At 35.8% G+C, this 26482-nt stretch overlaps 1 protein-coding gene across 1 annotated transcript in view; it reads left to right on the forward strand.

The window, feature by feature from the left end:
- The window catches only part of THADA (THADA armadillo repeat containing), a 307357-nt gene that overhangs the window by 14014 nt on the left and 266861 nt on the right, over positions 1 to 26482 (forward strand). Inside the window, exons 11-22 of the mRNA XM_069494327.1 lie at positions 259 to 479; positions 1593 to 2284; positions 3925 to 4103; positions 5060 to 5215; positions 5907 to 6029; positions 9037 to 9160; positions 14878 to 15029; positions 16881 to 17091; positions 19038 to 19173; positions 21555 to 21691; positions 24010 to 24168; positions 25678 to 25835. Coding sequence (XP_069350428.1) covers positions 259 to 479; positions 1593 to 2284; positions 3925 to 4103; positions 5060 to 5215; positions 5907 to 6029; positions 9037 to 9160; positions 14878 to 15029; positions 16881 to 17091; positions 19038 to 19173; positions 21555 to 21691; positions 24010 to 24168; positions 25678 to 25835 — 2448 coding nt within the window. The remainder of the gene's footprint in view (positions 1 to 258; positions 480 to 1592; positions 2285 to 3924; positions 4104 to 5059; positions 5216 to 5906; positions 6030 to 9036; positions 9161 to 14877; positions 15030 to 16880; positions 17092 to 19037; positions 19174 to 21554; positions 21692 to 24009; positions 24169 to 25677; positions 25836 to 26482) is intronic.

Here is a 26482-nt window from a genome sequence, read left to right on the forward strand (position 1 = left end):
TAAGCTCGTCCACCTGCAGGTGGCGATGTGTTGTGCACTACCAATACATTTAAACCAGCAAAATGATTCATCTATTTAGAGTTAATTTTTCCTTTTAATATCAATATAATAATTTTAATATTTGTGGCTGTTTTGCCATTAGGTTTAGTTATTTTTCCTAGGATGTTTCAGGGGAAAGAGATGTTTGGATTTGTGTTTTGAAATGTCTCTGAGTTTTAAAAGCTTTATATATATGTTACCTCTGTTACATTTTTCCAGGTAAGCAGTTTGCTTCTTCGTTCAGTGGACTGCACCAGCATTCCTGAGTGGTTTTTAAGCAGCTGCAGAAGCCTTTGTTGTGCTGACATCTCTGAGTCAGCTCTCTTATTCCTGTGTCAGGGGACACTTGCCATGTTGGACTGGCAGGATGGGAGCATGGGTCAGAGTGGGGAGGCCCTGCTCTTGGATACTGCACATGTTTTGTTCACCTTGAATTCACAGTGAGTTTTGATGCTGCTGTCTTATATTTTGTTTCACTTGTAAGACATTTAAAAGGTGCAACTGAGCCAGCACACTTAGTAATTCAATGTAAAGTGGTCAGGATAAATCCTAAATCAAAAAGTGATGTATGTGTAGAAAATGAAATGGGTGTGATAGAGAAGATGGGATGATTGGGGGGAGAGAGAGAGAGAGAGAGAGAGAGATATATTATTGCTACAGTTTAGCCTGTAATTTCTAAAATTAATTTTTAACGTTCATTCTCTATGCTAGCATTTTGAAAAAACTATATAAATTTTTATGTGCATAGTGCTTTATAATTTATGAAGAACTTCAGCATAGGTAATCTAATGTGATTCTCACATGTCTGGTAGATAGGATAAGAAATCTTTTTTGTTGAATGGGTAAAGCGAAGCTTAGAAAAGTAAATACTTAAGAGTATATTGCTAATAAGAACCTGGGCCAGCAACTGTAACAAGGTCTTCTGACTTAACAGGGCTGTATTTTATGGGTTTTTTGGTGTTTTTGCTGTAATGACTGAAAGTGAGCATGAGCTTAAAATGTCAGACCATGGATACAGCTTGATAGCAATGAGTATATGGATAAAGGAGGAAGACTATAATGTTCTAAAATAATTTTTTACATATTGGAGCTATAATTTACATAGTATATAATTTGTGTATTTAAAGCGTGCAGTTCAGTTTTTTTGGTTTGTTCACAGAATTGTGTAACCATCAGCACAATCAACTTCAGAATATTTTTATTATCACACAAAGAAATCCTGTTCTCCCTAACCTTCCCTAATCCTAGGCCCTCCATATGTTTTAAAACACCTGTGAAACCATCATTACAATCAAGATAATGAACGTTTTCATCACCCCCAAAAGTTTCCTTGTGTCACTTTTTGGATTATTTTTTCTAGGTGAAAAGATTCATACACAAATTTTAAGTCTGTTTTGGCCTTGTTTGTAATTTTCGTTCTTGTAAATGTAATAATGATTGAATTTTGTTTCATTCTTTATACTAAATATTTCTAAAGTTTAAATGATTATAAAATAATACCTCTGTTACTAGACATTTTATAATACTGTGGCTCATAGCTCATTTTTCTTTAGGATTAAGGAGTCAACGCTGGAAATGTTTCTGTCTAGAATCTTGGTATCTTGGACTAATTCAGCCATACACGTCCTTAAATCAAGTTCCCCAAGCCTAAAGGACAATCTGAATGGGAATTCAAGCATAGTTGGGAGACTTTTGGAATATGTCTATACCCACTGGGAACATCCACTGGATGCTCTGAGACACCAAACCAAAATCATATTCAAAAATCTTCTCCAAATGCACGAGCTCACTATAGAAGGGGCAGAGTTGGTCACTGATCCTTTCTTTTTGGAATTGACTGAGAGTCTTCTGCAGTTGGAGTGGCATATTAAAGGAAAGTACACATGCCTTAGTTGTTTGGTAGAGTGCATAGGAATTGAACGTATTTTGGCAGTAGATAAAACTATTCCATCTCAAATCTTAGAGGTGATGGGGGACCAGTCATTGGTACCTTATGCAAGTGACCTCTTGGAAACCATGTTTAAAAATCATAAAAGTCATTTGAAATCTCGGACTGTTGACGGTATTTGGATTGACCAGTGGCATGAGACTTGGGTTTCTCCTCTCCTTCTTATACTGTGTGAAGGAAACCTGGATCAGAAATCTTACGTCATTGATTATTACTTGCCAAAATTATTGAATTACAGCCCTGAAAGCTTAAGGTACATGGTGAAGATTCTTCAGACTTCTATTGATGCTAAAACTGGTAAGAAAAATGATTTTTTCTTTTAGTAATTTCTAGTTTTGATGCTTAAATGTAGGTACCTAGGTAGATATTCACCATATTCAAATTTAAATATTACAATTTCTTCTTCTTCTTTTTTTTTTTTAAATTGAGACAGGGTCTCCCTCTCTTGCCCAGGCTAGAGTGCAGTGGCATCATCATAGCACACTGCAACCTTAAACTCCTGGGCTCAAGCGATCCTCCTGTCTCAGCGTCTGGAGTAGCTGGTACTACAAGCTCATGCTACCACACCTGGCTAATTTTTTCTATTTTTTTTTTTTTTTGTAGAGACAGGGTCTTGCTATGTTGCTCAGGCTGGTTTTGAACTCCTGGCTTCAACTGATCCTCCTGCCTGGGCTTCCCAAAGTACTGGGATTATAGGTGTGAGCCACTGTGCCCAGTTACTACTACTATAAATAGTAAAGGAAGATAATAATAATAGATATTTCAGTTTGAAATGAACGTTCCTGTATGTAGCTGAATGGGGTTTTTTGGCTGAAGTCACTTCTAAGCGTTAAGGAGTGATTCCAGTTACAATGATAAAGTTTCCTTTACTATAGGGTTTTAAATCAGTTTTCCAAGTTCTAAATTTGTTACTTTGTTGTCTTACTGGAGTAAAAGTGTGTGTATTTTATATAGTTTGCTTATTCAAGTGATTGAGACAGTAATTAAAAATTGGCAGATTAAAGGCAGGTAAATTGTAACTAGTTTTTTCTCTGAGAAAGAGACAAAATTTAGAGGCATGACCTCAAGAACCAGCTGTCTGTAGTCATTTAGAATAGGAGTAAACATCCCATTGAAACTCAGTAACCCTGAAGGAATCATTACATTCAAGCATAATTCAGTAATATGTAAAATGATGATTCTGACTTACCATGTAAGTCTTAAAGTTGTTATCTGTTTAACAAAGCAAGAATATGGTTTCCTACAGTACAATTTAAGAAATATTTTCAACTGAAATGGTTAAAAACTGTCAGTATTTTAGTGCTATTGCAGGAAAATTTGATTCCTGTACACAGAAATAAGCCATTATTTGTAACTTTTAACAGTAATTGTTCTTACCTTTTTGAGAAGCTATCTAAAATTCAGGATTCATGAATCTGCTCTGAAGTAAGATTGTCTTTATTTTTATACCAAGGTGCCCTGTGAACCAGACCTCCTTGTCCCTTTAGTAATGGCCTGTGTCCTAGCCTCTAAAACCATCAGGTTTTTTGTGATCCTCATTTTATCTTCTTTACTAGTGAGAAATTATAACTCCAAAATATGCAATGAGGTTCAATTTTCAGTTACTGAAGTGTTTTTCCTGACGTCATTTCTATTTTGTATTTTTAATATTTCTCTACCTGATTTTTTTTCGTGATTTACTTCCTGATTCATTTTCTAAGTGTCAAGGAAAATAAGAGAATTATGCTTGCTCGAAATTGTTGACACAAAGATAAATCATTTTAAATAATGATTATTTTATAATAAGAAATTTAATTTGTTTTAGAATTTATTTTAAAATGTGATTTTTATTTCTTGAAATATAATGTTAATTGGAAACATGAATATTGAATACAACTGACAATTGTAGTAGTCATTGCATAGCACAGTACTAGTCTTCTTTGTTATTGTGCTTTCAGGACAAGAGCAATCTTTTCCATCCTTAGGGTATTGTAATAGCAGGGGGGCTCTGGGAGCTTTGATGGCATGTCTACGAATAGCTAGAGCTCATGGACATCTTCAGTCTGCAACTGATTCCTGGGAGAACCTTGTGTCCAGTGCAAGAATAAAGCAAGGCTTAATTCATCAGCACTGCCAAGTAAGTAAACAAAATAACTGGGAATTTGTGCATGCAATAGATCCCTGATTATTAGTTCATTCATTTAGCAGTTTGATATAGAGGTCCCTGTGTCGTGCCCAGCATTGTTTTAAGGAGGCCATAAGGAGGATGAATAAAAAGTGAAAAGTCTAGATCTTGTACTCAGGCTACTTAAAGTTTAGTAGAGAGATAAGAAAACTTGCCTAAAACAGCCGGGAACTCTTAGAACTGAAAGTACAGATACAAGTGTGTTTGTGTGTCCTTACGTAATAGGACTTGTTTGGGAGGCTCAAAAGAGGCTGATCAGAGTAGGTGGTGGTTGATTAGGAAAGTGATAAATGTGATTAGAGGAGAGGAAGCATTGAAGCAGCACACAAAATGGAAGGGCACAGATGAGCAAGGTCTGGAGGATGATTGAGGACATTGTTTATCAGGAGTGGAGTGTTCTGTCCATTGCATGGAAGGTTCTTGGGGTAGGCTGAAGACTTCATTGGTTTCTTGTAACCAGTTAATTTCATTCAATTGAACCAGAGCCACCCTCTCTTCAGCAAGGAAGTGACATTAATAGAAACTGATGAGTTTTCCAAAGTGGGAGCAAAAAGAAACCAGGAAACTAGTTAGAAGTGCATGGCAGTAATTTAAGAGTGAGGTGATAAGATAAAGTGGGCACTGAGAAAAAAGAGAAAAAGGAATGAAGTTGAGCATTACCATGGAATAACAATCATTAAGATTATTGAATTTTATAAATCTCCAATTTATACATTTAATAAAATAATTTTATAGGAAATAACTACAGCATCTTTGGGATTAGGAAACCTTTCTGAGGTATATATGGGTGAACTGAAGTTTACTTTTTTTTCCTTTGGCAGCCTATGTAAATACTTAATCATTTCAAGTGGTTTAGGCTTTGCTTTTTCAGTGGAAAATTAACATTTTATTACTTGGATGTATTTTAGGTGCGGTTAGATACATTAGGCTTGCTTTGTGAAAGTAATCGAAGCACAGAAATCGTTTCCACAGAAGAAATGCAGTGGATTCAGTTCTTCATCACATACAATCTTAACAGCCAGTCTCCAGGAGTGCGGCAACAGATTTGTTCTCTTCTTAAGAAGGTAGAATGTCCCATCAGAAAGTATAGGGAAATGGTGAACTTTGCTCTGGAAGTAGTTTTTAAAAAAGCCCAGATTAGGGGGAGGTGTGGGAATGGTCATGGAATTGTGCCACCACACCTTTTCATGGCCCCTCTGTGACCTGCTCTTTCATTCTGTAAAGCTTACATTTGGGATTAAAATCCAGAGTGAAAAGTCATGTCATTTTGGTGTAGTAAATCAACCTTGAGTTCTTTTTTTGAAAGATAAAAACCTAGAGCTGGAGTTCTTAGGATTTAGGCGGTTTTAAGAAAACTTTGGTAACCGGAGGAAGGATGTCCTTGCATTTTTATAGTTTCTTTAAGTAGCTCATAAAATGGTCATTATTGAATAATTCGGCTTGAATTAATCACACATTTATGGGGTGAAGAATTGGTATAGAAATGAATACATCATCTTCGGTTTCGTGCCGACTTAAGGGAAATAGGAGATCTGTGGTTTAAAGACCATATTCTAGTTTGTAGTAATACTTTGTCTTTGGTTATAAAAATGTAAATGTTAATTTTCTGTCAAATAGAAACTCCATAAATATTAAGAGTTTAAAAACCAGTATTCTCCTTGCCTGCAATTTTATTCTAAAGAATTTTGCCTTTCAGGCTGACATTTAAATTTAATGTGTGGCTCACATATGCTTTGTTTTTCTTTGTCTCAAAAGTTGTTTTGTAGGATACAGGAAAGCTCTCAGGTACTTTATAAATTGGAGCAAAGTAAATCCAAACATGAACCAAAGAATGAGTTAACCAAACAGCACCCTTCTGTTTCTTTACAGCAGTATAAGGTAGGTGATACATTTCTAGCCCTATAGATTTTTGAAAAACTTAAAACAATTATGAGTAAGCATTAAAGGGAAAAAAATGGAAGTCTCTTGGTGAATTGTGTTTCTGTGCTTTTTTACTTCAAGCTGGCTGTTATATATTCCTTTTGGTGCTGTGGTATTCCACTTGAGGTAGCCTGAGTTACAGAATGAGTGCTGCACTTGTGGACTGTTACAGAATGATATTAATGGGCAAACCCAATAACTTACAGCTTATGTGGGCCAGATGAATTTAGTACTTTAACAAAAAGATAATTGCCAGACCTGAACTCTTTCACCCCTCCCCAAGGCAGAAGACCGCTGTAGCTGGGCCTGCTTTCTTTTTAGACTGACATGACTTAAAGTGGCTTGATGTTAGTGACTCTTGGCCCATGGTCCAGCTGTGGAGGGACGTTCCTGTCTATTTCACTTTGGAGTAAGCTTGAAGAGTTGGGCTGGGTTTCAGAACACTGTGTTAATGGGATGGATGGAACCCTAGGTACAGCAGCTCTACTCTGGACCAGGCCTCAGCCTGACAACCTTCAGTTTCTTTTTAGCAGAACACATTGAGCTTTTTCTGGTTACTTCCCCCAAAACTAACCTCTGAAAAGTAGACTCTTTTTTCCTCCTAAAGGCCAGATAGAAGCCAGAGCTCATCTATTTTATTTTATTTAGAAACAAGTATGATAGATTAATGATACATTTGAACAGTGACATGCTCACTACTCTGAACATTATTATGGATGCCCTTAGTTTTTAATTTTTATTAATATTTGAAAGGTAAAAAACCATCTAACAAAGAATATTCCCATACAAAGGCTGAAATCAGCTTCATCTTTTAAAAATCCCAACAATGAAGATTGTAAAGTCACAACCTGAACTTTAAGGACATAGGTTTAGTCCTGATTCTGCCACTTACTATTTGGCGACTTACGAGTTTCCTAAGCTGTAAGTGGGATTAGTAACCTTTCTCATAAGGTTGGTTTTGAGGATTAAATGAGAAAGCTCTTTGTAAACTACAAGTCACTCTAAAAAGCTTTGCTGGGAGTCATTAAAAGTGACTAGAATATATATTGGGCCCCTACTCTGTGTGTGGGACAGTTATTTTTTAGCCCCTCTTAGATCATTGCTAGATTTAAAACACATCTTGTTTGCTTCTTTATTCTAGGGGTAAAAGGACATTTCTCAAAACTCAATTAGGTACTTAAAAACAAAAAATCTACTTTGTATATTGAGATTCTGAATTTTCATGTATGCACAGTTTCTTGGTTTTTGCTTATCAATACATATATTTTAAAAATTAGTTCTTAGAATCTTAATCTGGGTCGGTCTTGAGGTTGTGATATTTTCTTCTGGCTGGTAGTCACCTATGGCTTTTGGAGGTTGTGATCTTGGCATTATATTATCATCATCATTATAACAGTGGGTACCATGCATAGTGTGTGTTAGGCTCAGCGTCGATCAACAGTGCTGGGAGAGAGGAGGCCATTAGTTGGAAAAGATGTTTTCTAGTCTAGTGGAGATTATTTTATACCTAAATAACTAGTATTAATGACTAGAATACTTTTAAATTTATAAGATGCTTTATGTCCATATTCTCATTTAATTTTAATAAAAAGACTGTGGGATAAACATTATTATCCCTGCTTAACAAATGAGAAAACTGAAGCTTTGTAAAATTCAGTAACATGCCCAAGGTCCCTCAGCTAGTAAATGGTAGAGCCAGGACTCAAATCCAAATCCGTTCTGGATTCCAAAATCTCGCAAGTTTTTTCCTTAGTGCTAGCTTAACTGAAGCTTTGGAGGTAAGAAAGTACAGGGAGAACTTGGGGAATTGGTGAATTCACTGGTGTGAATGATATATGCTACTTCAGGGAATGGAGTTGAATGATGGAAAATGTGTCTGGAGAATCAAGTTCAGAATGGATAATAGAGTTGTCAGTGTGAGGCCAAGGTAATTGGGAGCCTCACTGGGAGCCATTAAAAGTGACTGGAATATGTATTGGATCCCTACTATATGTGTGGGATACTGTGCTCAGCACTAGGAATCCAAACATATGAATTTGGTCCCTGCCTCCATTGTGGTTACAATCTGATTGTGGGAAAGAGGAACTATTACTATATCTAAGCATATGGATGACAATACAATTAGGATAAGATCATTCTTAAAGGATGGGCTCATAATGTTTTAATGTCTTATTTACTTAAAACTAGCTTAACCAAGACATTTTTCAATAATTGTCCTATTTCTTTGAAACCCAACAGCATTAATAAACTAACAAAACTCTTAGGGCTTGTGGAGGCCTAAAGGATAAATCAACCTATAGGTGGCATGTCTTTCATCTGAGAAATGAATGTAGGGATCTTGTGTAGTCATTTGGGACTAGAGTATAGCAGTAACAAGATGCTTGAGAATTATAGCTTTTCCTTATAATTTTTCTCTTTGTTTTACGTAGAAATTATCTTCTTTTGTTTAGTTAGAGGAAGAAGACTTTATCCTGGACAAAGTATTTCCCACTTGGGTTTTTTAAAAAATTGCATCTCATTAAGAGTTTTCATTTTATATCATTTGTTTAAACAGAATGGTAGAGTAGGAGTTTCAAAGGGGCAGGTAGAAAATGGAAAAGGGGCAAATAGAAGACAGTGGAATAGTTGGATCTTTGTATGAATTATGTCATTATAGCCAGTCTTACCAAGTAGTGTGTATTAGATATTTCTCTTCTTGTTTTAAAGCTTTAAAAGTATACATACCTGTCTGGGCTTCAGTAGGAATTGTATTTCTTGTTGACTCTACAGAGATAGGGTTCATCAAAATCATGGTTTAGCTTATGATCAAGGGTGCCAAGCTGAATTACCAAGCGAAGTGAACAACAAGTATTGTTTTTAAAAGTCTTTATAAATGAAGAATAAACAAAAACACCCAGTCTTTAAGATGATACTTTGAAGATAACCTATTGTGACTTAATTATACTTAGTGTAATTTTTTTTTTAGAATTTTATGACATCCATTTGCAATAGTCTTTTTGAAGCATTGTTTCCTGGATCTTCCTACTCAACGAGATTTTCAGCGTTAACTATTTTAGTCTCAATAGCTGAAGTTTTTCCTGTCCTAGAAGGTAAGTTTTTAATAATATTTGGGGAAATTATTTTTTTTCTTTCAAGACACATACTTTTTTTTTTACATTTTGCTGTATTTGAAGTTTCAGTTTTGTTGTCTTTTCTTTAGATTCATATGGGAGGTTTTATTCTTAGCATATAATTCTTATTTGTATATAATTAAATTTGCCAGTAAAGGACAGAAGGCAAAGAAACTGTCTCCCTTTTCATTGATCATTATTTGGCAACCCCAAACTCCATGATTTTCATGGATTTTGCTTACTGTGGAAAGAGTTTCTGCCCTCACCTCCCTAATTGTTGCTATTTTAAGATAGTGCCCAATCTGTTCTTTAAGTTTTAAAAATTGAAATAATAATAGTTTCTCTTATATTTAATACCCCTCAGTGAGTCTTTGTGGTTAAAATGGGGTTTTCCTTATATGCTGTTTGTTTCATAAGCCTCATATTTTTGTTAAATGATACCCTTTGTTTTTCCTTCTGTGGGGTACTCAAGAGGATGAACTTTAATTTCCCTCTTTGAATTTTTTTTTTCCTTTTTGAGAAGAAATGATTCTTTTTATCTCTGTACATGAGTATATGTGTGTTTTAATGTGGGGTTTCTTGCTTGTATTCAGTCTTCCGTGACTATGGTCAAATAGGAAAATAGCTTGCTCAGCTGCTCTTTCCCAGGAGAATGGCCAAAGGACCTGGGAGCTTTACATTATCGTTGGATTCTTTTTTATTTTAAATTTTTGGGCAAGATATAAGTTTTTGGCAGGAGGGGGACAGTAAGTTGATGTTAATACAGGCTTGCTTCCTTTGAGGAAAATCAGTTTTTCAAGTTTTTATTTTCAAAATATTCAAATGAACAGCATCGTTTCAAGAACAGGTCAATGAATAGTCATGTACCTTCTACCTAGATTGATCAGTTATTAATATTTTGCCATATTTGCTTTATTTCTGTCTCTTAATAATTTTATAACCATAACACAGTACTCAAATTTAGGAAATTTAATGTTGATAACAATGCTTTTATATAATATACAACCCATATTTAAATTTTGCCAGTTGTCCCAACAAATGGCCTTTTATTTTATAGAAAAAAAAAAAATTTCCCATGAGATGGGAAACAAGCCTAGATTCCACATTGCCTTTCATTGTTATGCCTCTCTTTAGTTTTCTTTAATCTGGAGGTTTCTTATTTCATGGCATTAACATTTTGGAAGAATGAGTCTCAGTAGAGGTTTGTCTCATTGTTTCTTGATGATTTGATTCAGAATATGCATTTTTGCAGGAATATTGCATACATAATGTGGTGTTCTCAGGGCATCATATCAGAGGGTACATGATGTTGGCTTGTCCCATTATTCATGGTGATAAATTTGATCACCTTATTTAGCTAGGTGTGGTAGGCCAAAAACTGGCCTCCAAAACATCCTTAGAACCTGTGAATGTAAACCTTATATGGAAAAAGAGTCTCGGTAGATGTGATTAAACTAAGGATCTTGAGACGGGATGATTCTGGATTATCTTGATGGGCCATAAATGCCATCACAAGTATCCTTATAAAAGAGAGGCAGAGAGAGATTTGACACACAGAAGGAGAGCAGGCAGCGTGACAGTGGAGTAGAGACTGGAGTGACAGAGCTACAAGCCTTGAAATGCCAGCGGCCTCTGGAAACTGGAAGAGGTGAGGAATAGATTCCTTTAGAGCCTCCAGAATGAGCTTGGCCCTAGTGACACCGTGATTTTGGACTTCTGGCTTCCAGCACTGAGAGAGAATAGATTTCTGTGGTTTTAAGCCATCAAATCTGTGGTAATTTGTTATGGAATTCATAGAAAATGAATACAAGGGTGTCCATCAGTTCAGCAAATTTCGGTTTAACTTAGTGGTACTTCAGTTTAACTTAGAAAATAAGTTTTTCCCTGAGAGTAATGGATTACTTAACCAAGTTTTCTGTACATTTAAGGTACTTACAGCTGCACCTAAGTGCGTGGGAAATAACACTAGGCTGAATTGTACCTAGAATTGTTTAGTCAAGAGAACAATTTAATATTAAATAGTGTACTTTAAAAATGAAAAACCTGAGTCATCTTCCTAATGAATGAGTCTGATATAATGGGGCAGTGACTGATATCATAGTAATTATGTTAATTAAACACCTGAGAAGTAATGCAAATGGAGCAAGCCCTACTACACTCCTTTACTTTTAAAGGAGGCTAAAGAGCTGTGACCATGCAATGCCAGATGGGGAATGTAAATTCATTCTTCATCCTCATCTCAAGGACTTTAACGTGGGAATTTTATATTTTATAGAAGTTCTGTGATTTGGGCTTAATCAAATGGTTTCTGCCTTTCCTCAATTATATCCTAGACCCAGAAGAATATGTCGTATGTGTCTTTCCATAGTGGAATAAATGTCACAATATTCATGGTGAAAAATTAGATTCTACAATTAGATTAAAAGAGTTTGTTCAACAACCATTAATTTAGTGCTTATTATATGTCAAGCATCCAAGGTCATGCAGTGTCCCAAACAAAGTATCCTCTCTTTTGGAGCTTACATTTTACTGAAGGGAAACATAATAATTAACAAGTAATACACAGAATTTCAGTTGTAGATCTTTGAAAAAATATTTCAAGAAGATAAGGGGGAGATATAGAGGGCCTGGGAGAACGGGGAGTGTTAGCTGTTTTATACAGTGGTGTCAGAAAAGGCTTCAGATTTGAGCAAAGCTCTTAAATAACCAATGGGTCAAAGAAGAAATCACAAAGAAGTTAGAAAATACTTTGAGATGAATGAAAGCAAAAATACAACATACCAAAACTTATGCAATGCAGTGAAAGCAGTGCTCTTGGGGGAATTTATAGCTGTAAATGCCTACATTAAAAGATCTCAAGTCAGTAACCTAACTTTACTTACAAGCAATTAGAAAAGAAGAGCAAACTTAACCCAAAGCTAGCAAAAGGAAGGAGATAATAAAGATTAGAACAGAGATAAATGAAAGAGAGAATAGGAAAATAATACAGAGAATCAATGAAACCATAAGTTGGCTTTTTAAAAAGATCAACAAAATTGACAAAGTTTGCTAGACTGATTAAAAAAAAGGGTGTAAATAACTAAAATCAGAAATGAAAGTAGGGACATGTCTATTAACCTTGCAGAAATAAAAATGATTATAAGACAATATATTGAACAATTGTATACCAACAAATTAGGTAACTACATGAAATGGTCAAGCTGCTAGCAACATGAAAATTACTGACTCAAGAAGAAATAGAAAATTTCAACAGATTCTATGACAGGTAAAGAGATTGAATCAGTAATCAAAAGCCTCCCAGCAAAGAAAAGTTCATGGCAAGTGTCTTCACTCGTGAATTCTACCAAATTTTTACAGAAGAATTAACACCAATCCTTCTCAAACTCTTATCAAAAATTGGAGAGGAGGGAACACCTCCTAACTTATTCTATAAGGTCGTCATTATCCTGATACCAAAGTCAGACAAAGACACTAAGAAAGATAAAAAACTACAGACCAATTTCCCTTATGAATATAAAAGCAAAGATCCTCAACAATATACTAGCAAACCAAATTCAAAAGCATATTAAAAATATTATACACCATGACTAAATGGAATTTATCCCAGGAATGCAAGGGTAGGTCAACATAAGAATGATAGTATAATATATGACATTAAAATGAAAGGAAAAAGAATCTCCTGATCATCTCAATTGTTGCAGGAAAAACATTTGACAAAATTCAACACCCTTTTATGATTTAAAAAAAATAGTAAACTAGGAATAGGAAGGAACTTCCTAAATTTGATGAAGGACATTTTGACAAACCCACAGCTAACACCACACTCAATGGTGAAAGACTGAAAGCTTTTTCCCCTAAGAGCAGGAAAAAGACCTGGATGTCCACTGTCACCACTGCTATTCACCATTTTACTGAATGTTCTAGCCATAGCAATTATGCAAGAAAAAAATAAAAAACATTAAAATTAGAAAAGAAGCAGCAGATTTGAGCAAAGGTATGAAGGAAGTGACCAAAACTCCAGTTGCTTGCTTTAGGAATTTCACAGGATTGTGCTAACTAGTAAGTTAAGATTAAATGAGAAACTCATATCATGATTTATGTTGAACATCATTCTTCAAATTAAGTAAGCATAGGAATGTTTTCCATTCTTCTCAGATTCATTTGTTAAATATTAAATTTGTTTCACATTCTGCTATGAAACCAGTATTCCCACAGTTTAGTTTTAATCCCAGAATTAAGTGGCATTATTCTTTTTTTTTTTTTTAATTGAGATAGGGGTCTTGCCCTGTTTGCTGGGCTAGAGTGCAATGGTGTCATCATAACTAACTGCAACCTCAAACTCCCAGGCTCAAGCAATCTTCCTGCCTCAGCCTCCCAAGTTGCTGGGACTTCAGGTGCGTGCCACCATGCCCAGCTAATTTTTCTATTTTTTGTAGAGGCAGTGTCTCACTGTGTTGCTCAGGCTGGTCTCAAACTCCTGGCTTCAATAGATCTTTCTGCCTCGGCCTTCCAAAGTGCTAAGATTATAGGTGTGAGCCACCATGCCCTCCTGCCATCCTTCTTTTGTGATAATTTTTCTGTTTATTTCCTGGTTAGCAGAAATTCCTCTTTCTCTGCAAAGAGTTTTTGGAGATAAAAGTAGTTCTTAATTTCCTGCATATTCAAAAACGTTTTTATTGCTCTTGCACTTGAATAGAAGTTTGGTATACAAACTTCTTCACACCCTCTTTCCCTGAGGATTTTGTAAACCATTGCTCCATTATCTTCTAGCACCACATATTGCTATGGCGAAGAGTGAAGCCAGTCAAATTCTTTTCATTTTGTAGATGACTCGAGCTTTTTCCCTGAATAACCAAAAAAATCTTTCTTTATCTTTGACACCCATTGCATCTATTAGGATATGTCATCATACTGATAATTCTGTGTCAGTCATTCTAAGATATGGTAGAACTTTGGATTCTAGGTCAAGAAATTTTATGAAGATTTTAAAAAAGATGTGTCCCTAAATTTATTTTTGTTTATTTTTCTTTTTTTCCCCAGGAATATTGTGTTGAGATTTGTTTATTTTAAAAAATAACTTAGGAATCTTTTATATATTTTGAAAGAGAATAGAATGGTTTTTTGTTTTTTTTTTTTTTGAGACAGAGTCTCACTCTGTTGCCCGGGGTAGAGTGAGTGCCGTGGCGTCAGTCTAGCTCACAGCAACCTCAAACTCCTGGGCTTAAGCGATCCTACTGCCTCAGCCTCCCGAGTAGCTGGGACTACAGGCATGCACCACCATGCCCGGCTAATTTTTTGCATATATATGTATTTTAGTTGTCCATATAATTTCTTTCTACTTTTAGTAGAGACGGGGTCTCACTCTTGCTCAGGCTGGTCTCGAACTCCTGACCTCGAGCGATCCACTCGCCTCGGCCTCCCAGAGTGCTAGGATTACAGGCGTGAGCCACCGCGCCCGGCCTAGAATGGTTTTTAAAATTAAAAAAAAAATTTTTTTATTTCAAATGTAATACCTATTTTATCATTTTAAGAAATAAATTAATGGAAAAGTTATTTTATATTGTGGTTAAAGTATATAAAGTGTGACTTTTTTGGAACTAATTTTCTGTAAATTTTGTCAAATAACTTGAGAAGGTTAATATCCAATATCCTCTTCCTTTTAAAATTTAAATATTTTTTTTTTAAATTTTTTTTAGGTAATGTTTATACAGTGTATCAGCTGAGTCATGATATTGATGTTGGCCGTTTCCAAACACTAATGGAATGTTTTACTAGCACTTTTGAAGAAGTGAAAATTTTAGCATTTGATCTTCTGATGAAGTTGTCAAAAACAGCTGTACAATTTCAGGTATTTGGATTTTTCCTTTGTAAATTTAAATATGATGTGTGCATAAAAACTTCCTATTTTAATAATAGATAAAGCAATCTGAGGATTATCCAGGATTTTTGTGTCTGCTTTATGTCTTTGGACTATTTCAGTTATCATTAATATCTCTCTACTGTTTTGGGTTGGTAGGAAAGGAGAAAATAAAAGAAAACAAAGCTGAAACCAGTGAGCTTTGCTTTTTTTTTTTAATTGCGTTGATAAAAAGGAAGCTGTAGGTTTTGTTATTTACAAGATTATTGGTAGATTTCAGTTAATTGTGGTCTCGCCAGTTCCCTTGGGCATGTAATATTCTATCAAAGCATATCACTTACGGTAATTTGCATTTTTGAGATAATCTCCCTGCTTCGTAGACTGGGAAGCTGAGTGTACATGAGGTACAGAACATGTTTCTGGTTTTCCAACTAGCAATAGCTAAACTGAGACTGAAACTCAGAGAACTTGAGGTTAACAACAGTCCCTTGGTGCTCTACCCCATCCCCAGCCCCCGCTTTCTTCTTGACACATTGCTCTTCCCAGCTTGGGGTAGGAACCAAAGATGGGCTTGGGAGTGAAGGCATATAGCGTGGGGATGGGTCTGTGGGGGACCTCTAGGCCCAGGCTCCCAGCTCGGCCCTAGAGGCTTCTTTTGGGGCTGTTGGGTCACCAGCAGAATACTGGCTCTGGAGCTTGGCTTTGGCTTTCGCTTTCTGTTGGACCTCTACAAAAGCCAAGGGCACCTGCTGTATCTGAGCCATGGTCTGAGCTCTGGCTGTTAGGATATATTTAGGGCATGACAGCTTGTAGCTTCAGTGGGATTCTATAGTAGCACATACCAGAAAGCAATGTCTGTTTCTATGTCTTCTGGGTGGCTTTGTAAGATCTCAGAGCATCTTTTCTGAATTGGTCCAGACTGGGAGTTGCTCTGTGGCATCTACCTATCCCTGTGGTCTTTCAGGTGCCCCGGTGAGCAGAAGGTTCTTTGGTGCTCAGTCTGCTAACTTTTGTGCCATATAAAGTTTTTACAGAAGCAACTTTCTCTTCCTTTCCCCCCACTTACCATTCATCACGTGTAGCTTTGTATCATATATACATAGCTATGCTTCATTCCTGGCAAATAGTTTGAGAGTACCTGGATGCTCTGCATATGGTAAACATTAGCATTATTTATTTAGGTCTGTATGGAAATAAGGAAGACAGTCTTTCTGTAGTCATCACAAAATTTCTACAGGACAAAATATATTTTTGCTGAAGAAAGACACCTTAAAAAAAGATTTATCAATGTTGAATTCCCCAATTAAAATTATCTTCAAGGCCTTCATCTCTGAACTGATTCATAGTAACCATTAATTAATATAATAAACTAACCTATATTTAAGTTGAAAGGAGATTAATGTTCATATTGAATTATAGTTATATGGCAGGCTGTGTTTTAAAATATTTATTATCAGCTGGGGGCAGTGGCTCATGCTTGTAATCATAGTACTTTGGGAGGCTGAGGTAGGAGGATCGCTTCAGGCCAGGAGTTTGTGACCAGCCGGAGCAACATAGTAACCTTGTCTCTACAGAAAATACTACATGATAGCATGCACCTTGTAGTCTCAGCTACTCAAGAGGTGGAGGCAGGAGGATTGCTTGAGGAGTTTGAGGTTGCAGTGAGCTATGGTGATGCCACTGTACGCTAGCCTGGGCAACAGAGCAAGATCCTCAAAAAAAAAAAAAAAAAAAAAAACACAACAAAAAAATGAAAATCAAAAAAACCCTACAAAATAAAATAATTATTATTTCTTCAAATTAAAGAAATCTTTCAGTAACTGAGTCTGTGCTTTATTCTAGGATTCAGAAAAACTGCAAGGCCTATTCCAGGCAGCATTGGAGCTTAGCACAAGCACCAAACCACACGACTGTGTAACAGCTTCCTACCTGCTGAACTTCTTAATCTGGCAGGGTGCTCTGCCGTCATCCCTGTCTGCCCACTTAATTCAGCAAGTTGCATGCGGTGATGGAGATAAGTCTGCTGCTGTGGTGGAGAGGAACACATTAATGGGTTTGTACTGAGTAAATGCCCTTTTGCTCTTATTTATCAAAACCAATATCTTACTCTCTCACTATTCATTTGGTTAGAATATCTAATGGTTAAACATTTACTTTGTGGTTTTTTCAATTTAAGAGTTTAATAGCATATAATAGCATCATGAGTTCGTTTTATGGAAATGAATAGTTTACTCAGCTATAGCAGTTACTTTTTTTTTTTTTTTTCCAAGACAGCATCTCACTCTGTTGCTAGCCGTGGTATCAGCTTAGCTCACAGCAACCTCCAACTCCTGGGCTCAAGTGATCCTTCTGCCTCAGCCTCCCGAGTAGCTGGGACTACAGGCACGCACCACCACGCCTGGCTAATTTTTTCTATTTTTAGTAGAGACGGGGTCTAGCTCTTGCACAGGCTGGTCTCAAACTCCTGAGCTCAAGCTATCTTCCTGCTTTGGCCTCCCAGAGTGCTAGGATTATAGGTGTGAGCCACCATACCTGGCCTACCACTTCATTCTAAAGAGAGAATTCATGTTAAATAAGTAGATATACAAACATACATTAATAAAGTTCTTTTTAAAAGAAAATGACCTCTTTTTCTACCAAAAGTGTACTTTTTTTCCCCTTCAGAAATTTTATTATGACTATAGACAGATTATCTTCGTTATTTCTGTATAGAGCAGAAGTTCCTTTGTCTGTTGGGATTTTTGTTTTAATTGAGTGTCATACCCCTGCCTTTTACTTTTCCCATATAGCCAATTCCAAAACCTAGGGTCTCAGATGATTTAGATCTAGTGACGTTCAACATACAATTCTTGGGGACTCATGTACTTAATTTTAGGCTAGTAAATCTTCATTTTGGAATTGTACTGGAAAGAAGGACAGATATGGATTTTTATAGGATAAAAGGGAGGTCAGATATAGAAAGAGAGTTGAAAAGGATTCTTTCCAAGATGGTAGAAGAAGCCTTGAAAAAGAACCAATAATGGGAAACAAGTAGAAGGCTGTGGGTGGTTCTGGTGAGAATGTGGTCATAGATCTGGAGATGGTGAGGTGACAGTGTGGACGATGACGTTTGCCCACTTGATTTACTTCAGGGCTAAGTTCAAAAGGAGACGCTGTTAAGACAATAGGAAGAGGACTGCAATTGAGGTGAACTAGGGAGTGCGTGCGTCACATAAAGGCTTTCAATTCAAGACATTTTAGAACTTTATGAAATATTTCAGATATACAAAGAATATTTAAGGATATAAGGTTTAAATAGTAGTAATATAAAACTTCACAAGTTTAGTTCACAAGCTAAGGGATAACACCCACTTTCAGTAGCACAATACCACTCATATCTTTGAAGCCCCTCCTTTATCTTAATCTATATTTTATATTAATCTGTCATTTTGTTTTTCTTTATAGTTTTACCACCTTTGTGTATATCATTAAAGAATATATTAGTTTTACATGATTTTGAATTTTATCTTAATAGTATATGCTGCCTGTGTTATACAAATTTACCATAATTTATTAATTCATTCTCCTGTTGATGGAGTTTTTTTCCTATATAAATAATGCTAATGTAAACATTATCATGTAGAGAGCCTCTAAAATCCAAAATGCTCCAAAGTCTGAAACTTTTTGAGCACCAACACAATACTCAAAGGAAATTTCCATTGGAGCATTTTGGATTTGGGATTTTCGTATTTGAGATGGTTAACTAGTAAGTATGATGGAAATATTCCAAAATCCCAAGAAACCCGAAATACTTCTCTGGTCCCAAGCTTTTAGATAAGGGATACTCAACCCATATGTATCTTCTAATGCAAATGTCTAAGAAAGATCTCTTTTTGATTGAAAATCTCTAGTATAAAGTTCATTTGAGTTTGGTGTTTTCATGGAAACTGTTGTGCTGTTCACACACTTATAAATGTTTTGAAACTGGCATGAGTTTGGTTTTGTGTTTACTTTTTCTAGTTATCAAATGCTTGATGGAAAATCTTGAGGAAGAAGTATCTCAGGCTGAAAATTCTCTACTCCAGGCAGCAGCATCACATCCAATGTATGGGCGAGTCCACTGTATAACAGGAGCTTTGCAGAAGTTATCTCTAAAGTAAGTATGTCCACAGCTGTCTCTTATCTCAGAAATATACTCATTTCTGAGCTTTAACCTCTTACTGGAATGTATCCTAGGAAAGAAATGTAGTCTGTTGCCTTGAAGAGAATTGAAAATTAGATTAATGCTATACACCAATAATGGCCAAGCTGAGACTCACATCAAGAACTCAAAACCAGGCCAGACACAGTGGCTCACATCTGTAATCCTAGCACTTTGGGAGGCTGAAGTGGGAAGATGAGTTCAAGACTACCCTGAGCTACATGGCGAGACCCTGTCTTTATAAAAAATAAAAAGATTAGCTGCATGTGGTGGTGCACACCTGTAGTCACAGCTACTTAGGAGGCTGAGGCAGGAGGATCGCTTGAACCCAGGAGTTTGAGGTTGCATTGAGCTATGATGATGCTACTGCACTGCAGCCTAGGTGACAGAGTGAGACCCTGTTTCCAAAAAAACAAAACCAACAAAAACACCTCAATCCCATTTATAATAGCTGCACAAAAAGTAAAATACCTAGGAATAAATTTAACCAAGGAGGTGAAAGAACTCTATAGAGAGAACTGCAAATCACTGAGGAAAAATTGTACATTACACAGATGGAAACACATCCCATGCTCATGGATCAGGAGAATCAATATTGTTAAAATGACCATACTGCCCAAAGAAATCTGCAGATGCGTTGCAATTCTTATCAAAATACCAATGTCATTTTTCACAGAATTAGAAAGAATACTTCTAAAGTTCACATGGAACCAAAAAGGAGCCTGAATAGCCAAAACAATCCTAAGCAAGAAATAAAACTGGAGGCATCACATTACCTGACTTCAAATTATACTACAAGGCTATAGTAACCAAAACAGCATGGTCCTTTGACATAAAAGTAGACACAAAGACCAATGGAGAACCCGGAAATAAAACCAGGCACCTACAACCAACTGTTCTTCGACAGAGCAGACAAAGACATACACTGGGAAAAGGACACACTGTTCAATAAATGGTGCTGGGAAAATTGGAAGCCTTATGCAGAAGAATGAAACTGGATCCCTATCTCTCATCATATACAAAAATTAACTCAAGATGGATTAAAGATTTAAGTATAAGACCTGAAACCGTAAAAATCCTAGAAGAAAACCTAGCTCTTCTGGATACTGGCCTAGGCAAAGAATTTATGACTAAGACCTTAAAAGCAAGTGCAATAAAAACAAAAATAGATAAATGGGACTTAATTAAACTAAAACACTTCTGCATAGCAGAAGAAATAATCAAAAGTAAATAAATAGACAACCTACAGAGTGGGAGAAAATATTTGTAAACTATGTGTCTGACAAAGGACTAATATCTAGAATCTGCAGGGAACTCGGACAACTCAGCAAGAAAAACTCAACCCCATTAAAAAGTGGGCAAATGATACAAACAGGCATTTTTCAAAAGAAGATATACAAATAGGCAATAAACATATGAAAAAATGCTTGACATCACTAATCATCAGAGAAATGTAAGTTAAAAGTACAACGAGATACCATCTTACTCCAATTAGAATGGCCATTATTAAAAAGTCTACAAGCAGTAGATGTTGGTGTAGGTGCAGTAAAAAGGGAACACTTATATACGCTGTTGGGATTGTAAGTTACTACACCTTCTATGGAGATCAGTATGGTGATTTCTCGAAGAAGTAAAAATAGTACCATTCAATCCTGCAAACCCGGTACTGAGTATCTGCCTAGAGGAAAAGAAATCATTACATCAGAAATATAGCTACACTTGTATGTTTATCACAGCACAATTCACAATCTCAAAGATACGGAATTAGCTTAAGTGCCCATCAACTGATGAGTGGATAAAGAAAATATGTTGTGTATGTAGTACTACTCAGCAATAAGAAAAAAATGAAGTAATGATTTTTGCAGCAGCTTAGATGGAACTGGAGGCCGTTCTCCTAAGTTTAGTAACTCAGGAAAAGAAAAATAAATGCTGCATGTTCTCATTTATAAGTGGCAGCTAAACTATGGCTACACAAGGGCACACAGTGGTATGGTAGACATTGGCGACTCAAAAGGGGGAGGGTGGGAAAGGGTGAGGGATGAAAACTTACCTGTAGGCTACAGTGTACACTATCTGGGTGAAGCCCAGACTTCACTGCTAAGCAATGTATATATGTAACAATTTAACTTGTACCTCCTAAATCTATTACAATTTTTTGAAAAGGGAAAAGATTAGATTAAGAAATTTATATATATGTGTGTATTTTTATGTCTCACGTATTTTATGTGTAATGTAAACTATGAAAAAAATTCTTTCAACTCTTTTTATCTATTAATTTCCATTTTTAAAATGTGGTTTTGCTTTTAGTATAAATTTCCCTAATATCCTTGTTGCAGCAGCCTGCAGTTGGTGAGTGAGTGGAGACCTGTGGTGGAGAAGCTCCTGTTGATGTCCTACAGACTTTCTGCTGTGGTGTCTCCAGTCATTCAGAGTTCATCCCCCGAAGGCCTCATCCCGATGGACACTGATTCAGGTCAGCAAACACTGCCTTTTTAGTAATATATCTAACTATTAAAAAATAGCCCCCTCAAAAATTCCCAAGGCAGGTGATGAACAAGGTACCTCCTCCCCCAGGATAAATTAAACTTTATAATATTTTACAGGTTGACATTCCAAATCCAAAAATCTGAAATCATAAGCACTTCTGGTCCTAAGCATTTTGGATAAGGGATACTCAACCTCTACTAACATGGACTGTTCCTTTGAACACACAGAAAATCATGAAATAAATTTACATTTGGTGTTGAAATAAAGTTTTTAAGTGCATTTTGGAGCACAAATGAGAGGCTTGTATTAAAAGCACACTGAGTGTATCATAAACACAGATTGTTACTATACACTGAAAGACCTTGAGCTGGTAATAAAGGTAACGAACGTGGAGATATGGAGTTATGTGTTTCCATACAAAATGTTAGGTTTTGTTTTTTACTGAAAATGCTTCAGAAGATTGGTGATGGCTCATGATACTAAGAGAGTTATTTGTTTATTTATTTGTTTACACTGATTTTAGTTTTTCTTCTTAAACAGTGAATGAGAGTAAGGAACATGCAGTCTTATAGCTAATGTTTGAATCATGCAAGTATTGGTATATTCTGGATGAGAAATCTTTTTTTTTTTTTTAATAGAGGTCTTGCTCTGTAGCCCTGGCTAGAGTGTAGTGGTGTCATCATTGTAACTCACTGCAACCTCCAACTCCTGGGCTCAAGCGATTCTCCTGCCTCAGCCTCCCAAGTAGCTGGGATATATGCTCATGCGATCATGCTTTGCTAATTTTTTCCATTTTTAGTAGAGACAGGGGTCTTGCTCTTGCTCAGACTGGTCTTGAACTCCTGACCTCAAGCAATTCTCCTGCCTCGGCCTCCCAGAGTACTAGGGTTACAGGTGTGAGCCACTGTACCCAGCCCAAGAAATCTTTAATATTTCTGTCACTCTTGTGGGTAGATCCTGCAGAGCATGCTAACATTCTGTTTGGTATTAAAGAGTTTTAAAAGATCAGATGGTCTCAAAAACTGTCTTTGGCTCACACTTTTCTTTAACTCTGCTTTCTCTTTGCTTCCCCTGAAAGCCTTAAAATGAATGGATAGGATTCTTAAAATTTTATTCTCTGATCTTTTCTCGTTTTTTCTTGATCTTTGCATAATTTCTTTTTGGGCCGTTGTTACTTTTTCGAGGTTGTTGAAATGTGTTTTTGGCAAAATTTCAGGGAGGCAACAAATGAACATAAGATGTTGGTCGAATCTTCATGATAGTATTAAATAATTTGAGCCTTTGTATTTCCCATAGTATTAACACTTAAAATGTAACCATAAATAATAGGTGTACAGTAGTAGATACCTGTTCTTTGATTTGTTAATTGATTTCCGATTATTCCTGTTGCTGTTTTTTTAAAAATCTGAGCCTGGCTAACTCCTTATTACCTAGCCATCCATTCATTCCTTCAATCCATGTTACTGAACCTCTACCATGAGCCAGTTTCTGTTACAGGCACTGGTAACGCAGCAGTGAACAAAGTGTTACATTCATGGGGCTTACATCTTCTAATCCAGTGACTGCTTAGGGAATAAAAATGAAGTTTATTGTACTACTAGGACTGTAGATTATACTTAGCAGTATAAGAGTTTGGTGTGGTGGCGTGCACCTGTCATCCCAGCTACTTGGGAGTCCGAGGTGGGAGGATTGTTTGAGCCCAGAGTTTGAGGCCAGCCTGGGCAACATAGCAAGACCCCATTTCTACAAAAAGCAAGCAAGCAATCTGTATATTATATAATGTATTCTGAAGCTAAATATGGATTCTTTGTGATATTCTTGTGCTATAAAAGATTGTATCCATTATTGATGAGTTTTTTTTTTTTTTTTTTGTCTTTTTACCTTTTTATCTTTAAGCCTTGATATCTTATATTGTAGATAGGGAAACGACCTCTTAAAACAAAATATATTGAAGCTTACTGCACTTCTTTGACATGATTGAGCACTGTATTTGAGATTCTTAGACAACACTCTTTAAGAAAAAAGCAACATAAATGAGATGGCAGCCTTTATCCTATGACAGTTTCAGTTGGGTTTTTTTTGGGTCATATCTTCAGTCTAAATTACCATATTTTAAAAGTACACTCAAGCATCATACAGTCCCTGTACAAATGATTTTCACGTTATCCACCCTGTGAGTCCCTTCTAATAGAGCTAATTATCAAGTATTGAAAATTACATGATTTTTGAGAGCAAATAACTCCAAGGGAAATCTGCATGTGATGTGGAACTGGGATTTCATGTACTCTCGTTTCTTACTCTTAGAGTCAGCAAGCCGTTTACACATGATTCTGAATGAGATTCAGCCACGAGATACTAATGATTACTTCAGCCAAGCCAAAATATTGAAAGAATGTGATAGCTTTGATTTGAAGGACTTGAGTTTCACCGTGTCAAAAATTGATACTTCTGCAGAAATCAAAGGTAACGTATGTCTAAAATTGATATTATCATGTGTTTAAGTAAAGTAAAATGTACAGAATGTCTATTTTATATAGTAAATTAGAGGCTGCAGATCTGTACAGAACATTTCTAGAAAATAAAGTTTCATTAAAATTTGGTTTAGGGGATGATTTGGTTTTAGAAATGAATTTATAAGACTTACCAGAAAAAGCTGGGTGCCATGGCTGCTCATGGTTGTAATCCTAGCACTCTGGGAGGCCAAGGCAGGAGGATCGCTTGAGGTCAGTAGTTCAAGGCTGCAGTGAGCTATGATTGTGCCACTGCATCAAGCCAGTGCAGCATATAATGTGCTACAACAAATAGTCTTTGAGTGCTAAAACCTGCCTTGACAGCCCAGGTGATAGAAGAGCAGTAATACACAATAAACCTGGGTTTGGGCAGCAGTCAACTTTTTCTAGCAGTATGGTTCATTGTCTGCTATGGGAGTTCTTGAAGTCAAGCAGCTTTTTAAAGGAAAAAAACCTTATTGCTTAGTAAAATGAGAGCTGCTTTGTTGTACCAAGCTTCCAGAATTCGAGTTCTTACAGCTTGTTTTATGATTAGTTGTTGTTATTGAATTTTCTGTAGTGCTGTAAGAAGTCATCAGAAGCAGTAATTTCTTAGTGATTTATTACATGTTCTGCATTCTCCACTAGATGGGGATGTTGTCTTATGAAAAGTTCTCTTTGTTCTTATGTACTTTTTAAATTAAATAAAATAACATATATATCTATTGTAGTAGTTTAGAGGTAAATATGAATTAAAAACAAATTAAAGTCTTCTTCTGTTTCCTCCCCAATTCCATGTTTTCTCTCTTCGGTATACAGTATATTTTTTATACCTTTGCTGTGTATTTATGTATATGTACACCTACTCTTTTAGTTTAGTGGGCTTTTTAAAAATACAAATGGGGTTATATTATAAATATCATCTTGTCAACTTGCCTTTTCAATTTAATAGTTTATCTTGGATTTTTTTTATGTCATACTAACATACTCCGAAAACTAGAATAAGAGTGTAAGTAAGGGTAATTGTATCTTACCGACCATGCGAGTTAAAGATAATTTTAAAGAAGATTTGTATTTTCCTTTGATTTTAAAAGTTCTATCCTACTCCTTTACTGATATAGCAGCCATCCTCACCAAAATAAAAAATAAGTATATTTGTTATAGTCATCCATATAATACTTTATGGATGACAAAGAGGCAGAGTTTGTTTCTGATTTTCAAAGTTTAGACTTAAGGTTTGAAATAATATTGTGTTTTATTTTTAAATTTATTTAGAAAATAATAAATTAAAAAAATACTTAGCATGATTCTTTCTAACACATGCTTGATAAATGTTAGCTTTTTCTCCTGAATAAATATGACATATGACAAATTGGTTTGTTCAAGCAGATTATTCTTGGGGAAATTATGAATAAGCTTGTTCTAAGAAACCTGGGATGTGAGTAATCAAGAGTGTCTAGTGTTGTAACATTTTTTTTTTAAGATAAAGAAGGAAAAACATGTGATGTAACTGCTCAGATGGTGCTGGTATGTTGTTGGAGAAGTATGAAGGAAGTCGCTTTACTTTTAGGCACACTGTGCCAGCTTCTACCCATGAGATTTGTGCCAGAATCTTCTGATGGATTATTAACAGTGGAGCAGGTAAGGTAGATGTTTATTCCACCAGGTATAATTTCTACTCAATGCATAAATCACAAGCTTTTCTTTATAACCCAACTTAAAAAAAAGTTTTAAATTTTTCTTGAATAAAATAGTACAAATGCCAACTGAAGAAAGTTCATGGTAATTTAGAGTGTTAGACTTTGCAGTACATTTCAAAACTGGCATTTTTGTAATAGAAATATTTTTATTTTTCTAAGGTATATAAATAACTGTAGATGTACCTTACCTTTTAAGTAGTATTACTTTAGTTTTAATTTTTTCATCTAACATATATAAATTCTATCTGAACTTGTCTATTTAGTAAAACTTCACAAATCTCTTACATTTTACAAAGGAAAAGAGGTAACATACTGGTTGATTATGGATCTCATGTTTCCCACTACATTGATAATAAAGTTGTAGTCACTTTGGTTTTTTTGGCTGACTTTTATTTTAAGACCACAAAGTTAGTTCACCATCTGGGACTGTTCAAGTGACTCGAGTGCAGTGTTTACAAGAAATTAGCTTACCACAGGCATTTCATTTGGAAATATTTTAGATTTATTAGATTTCTGTTTTTAATTGATTCCCTCTTCCTTTCCATATGGTTTCAACAAATCCATTTCCCACTGTTTTCCAGCAAAGAT

The sequence above is a fragment of the Eulemur rufifrons genome, chromosome 19 (genome assembly GCF_041146395.1).
Source record: "Eulemur rufifrons isolate Redbay chromosome 19, OSU_ERuf_1, whole genome shotgun sequence".
In the NCBI taxonomy this organism is placed as follows: Eukaryota; Metazoa; Chordata; class Mammalia; order Primates; family Lemuridae; genus Eulemur; species Eulemur rufifrons.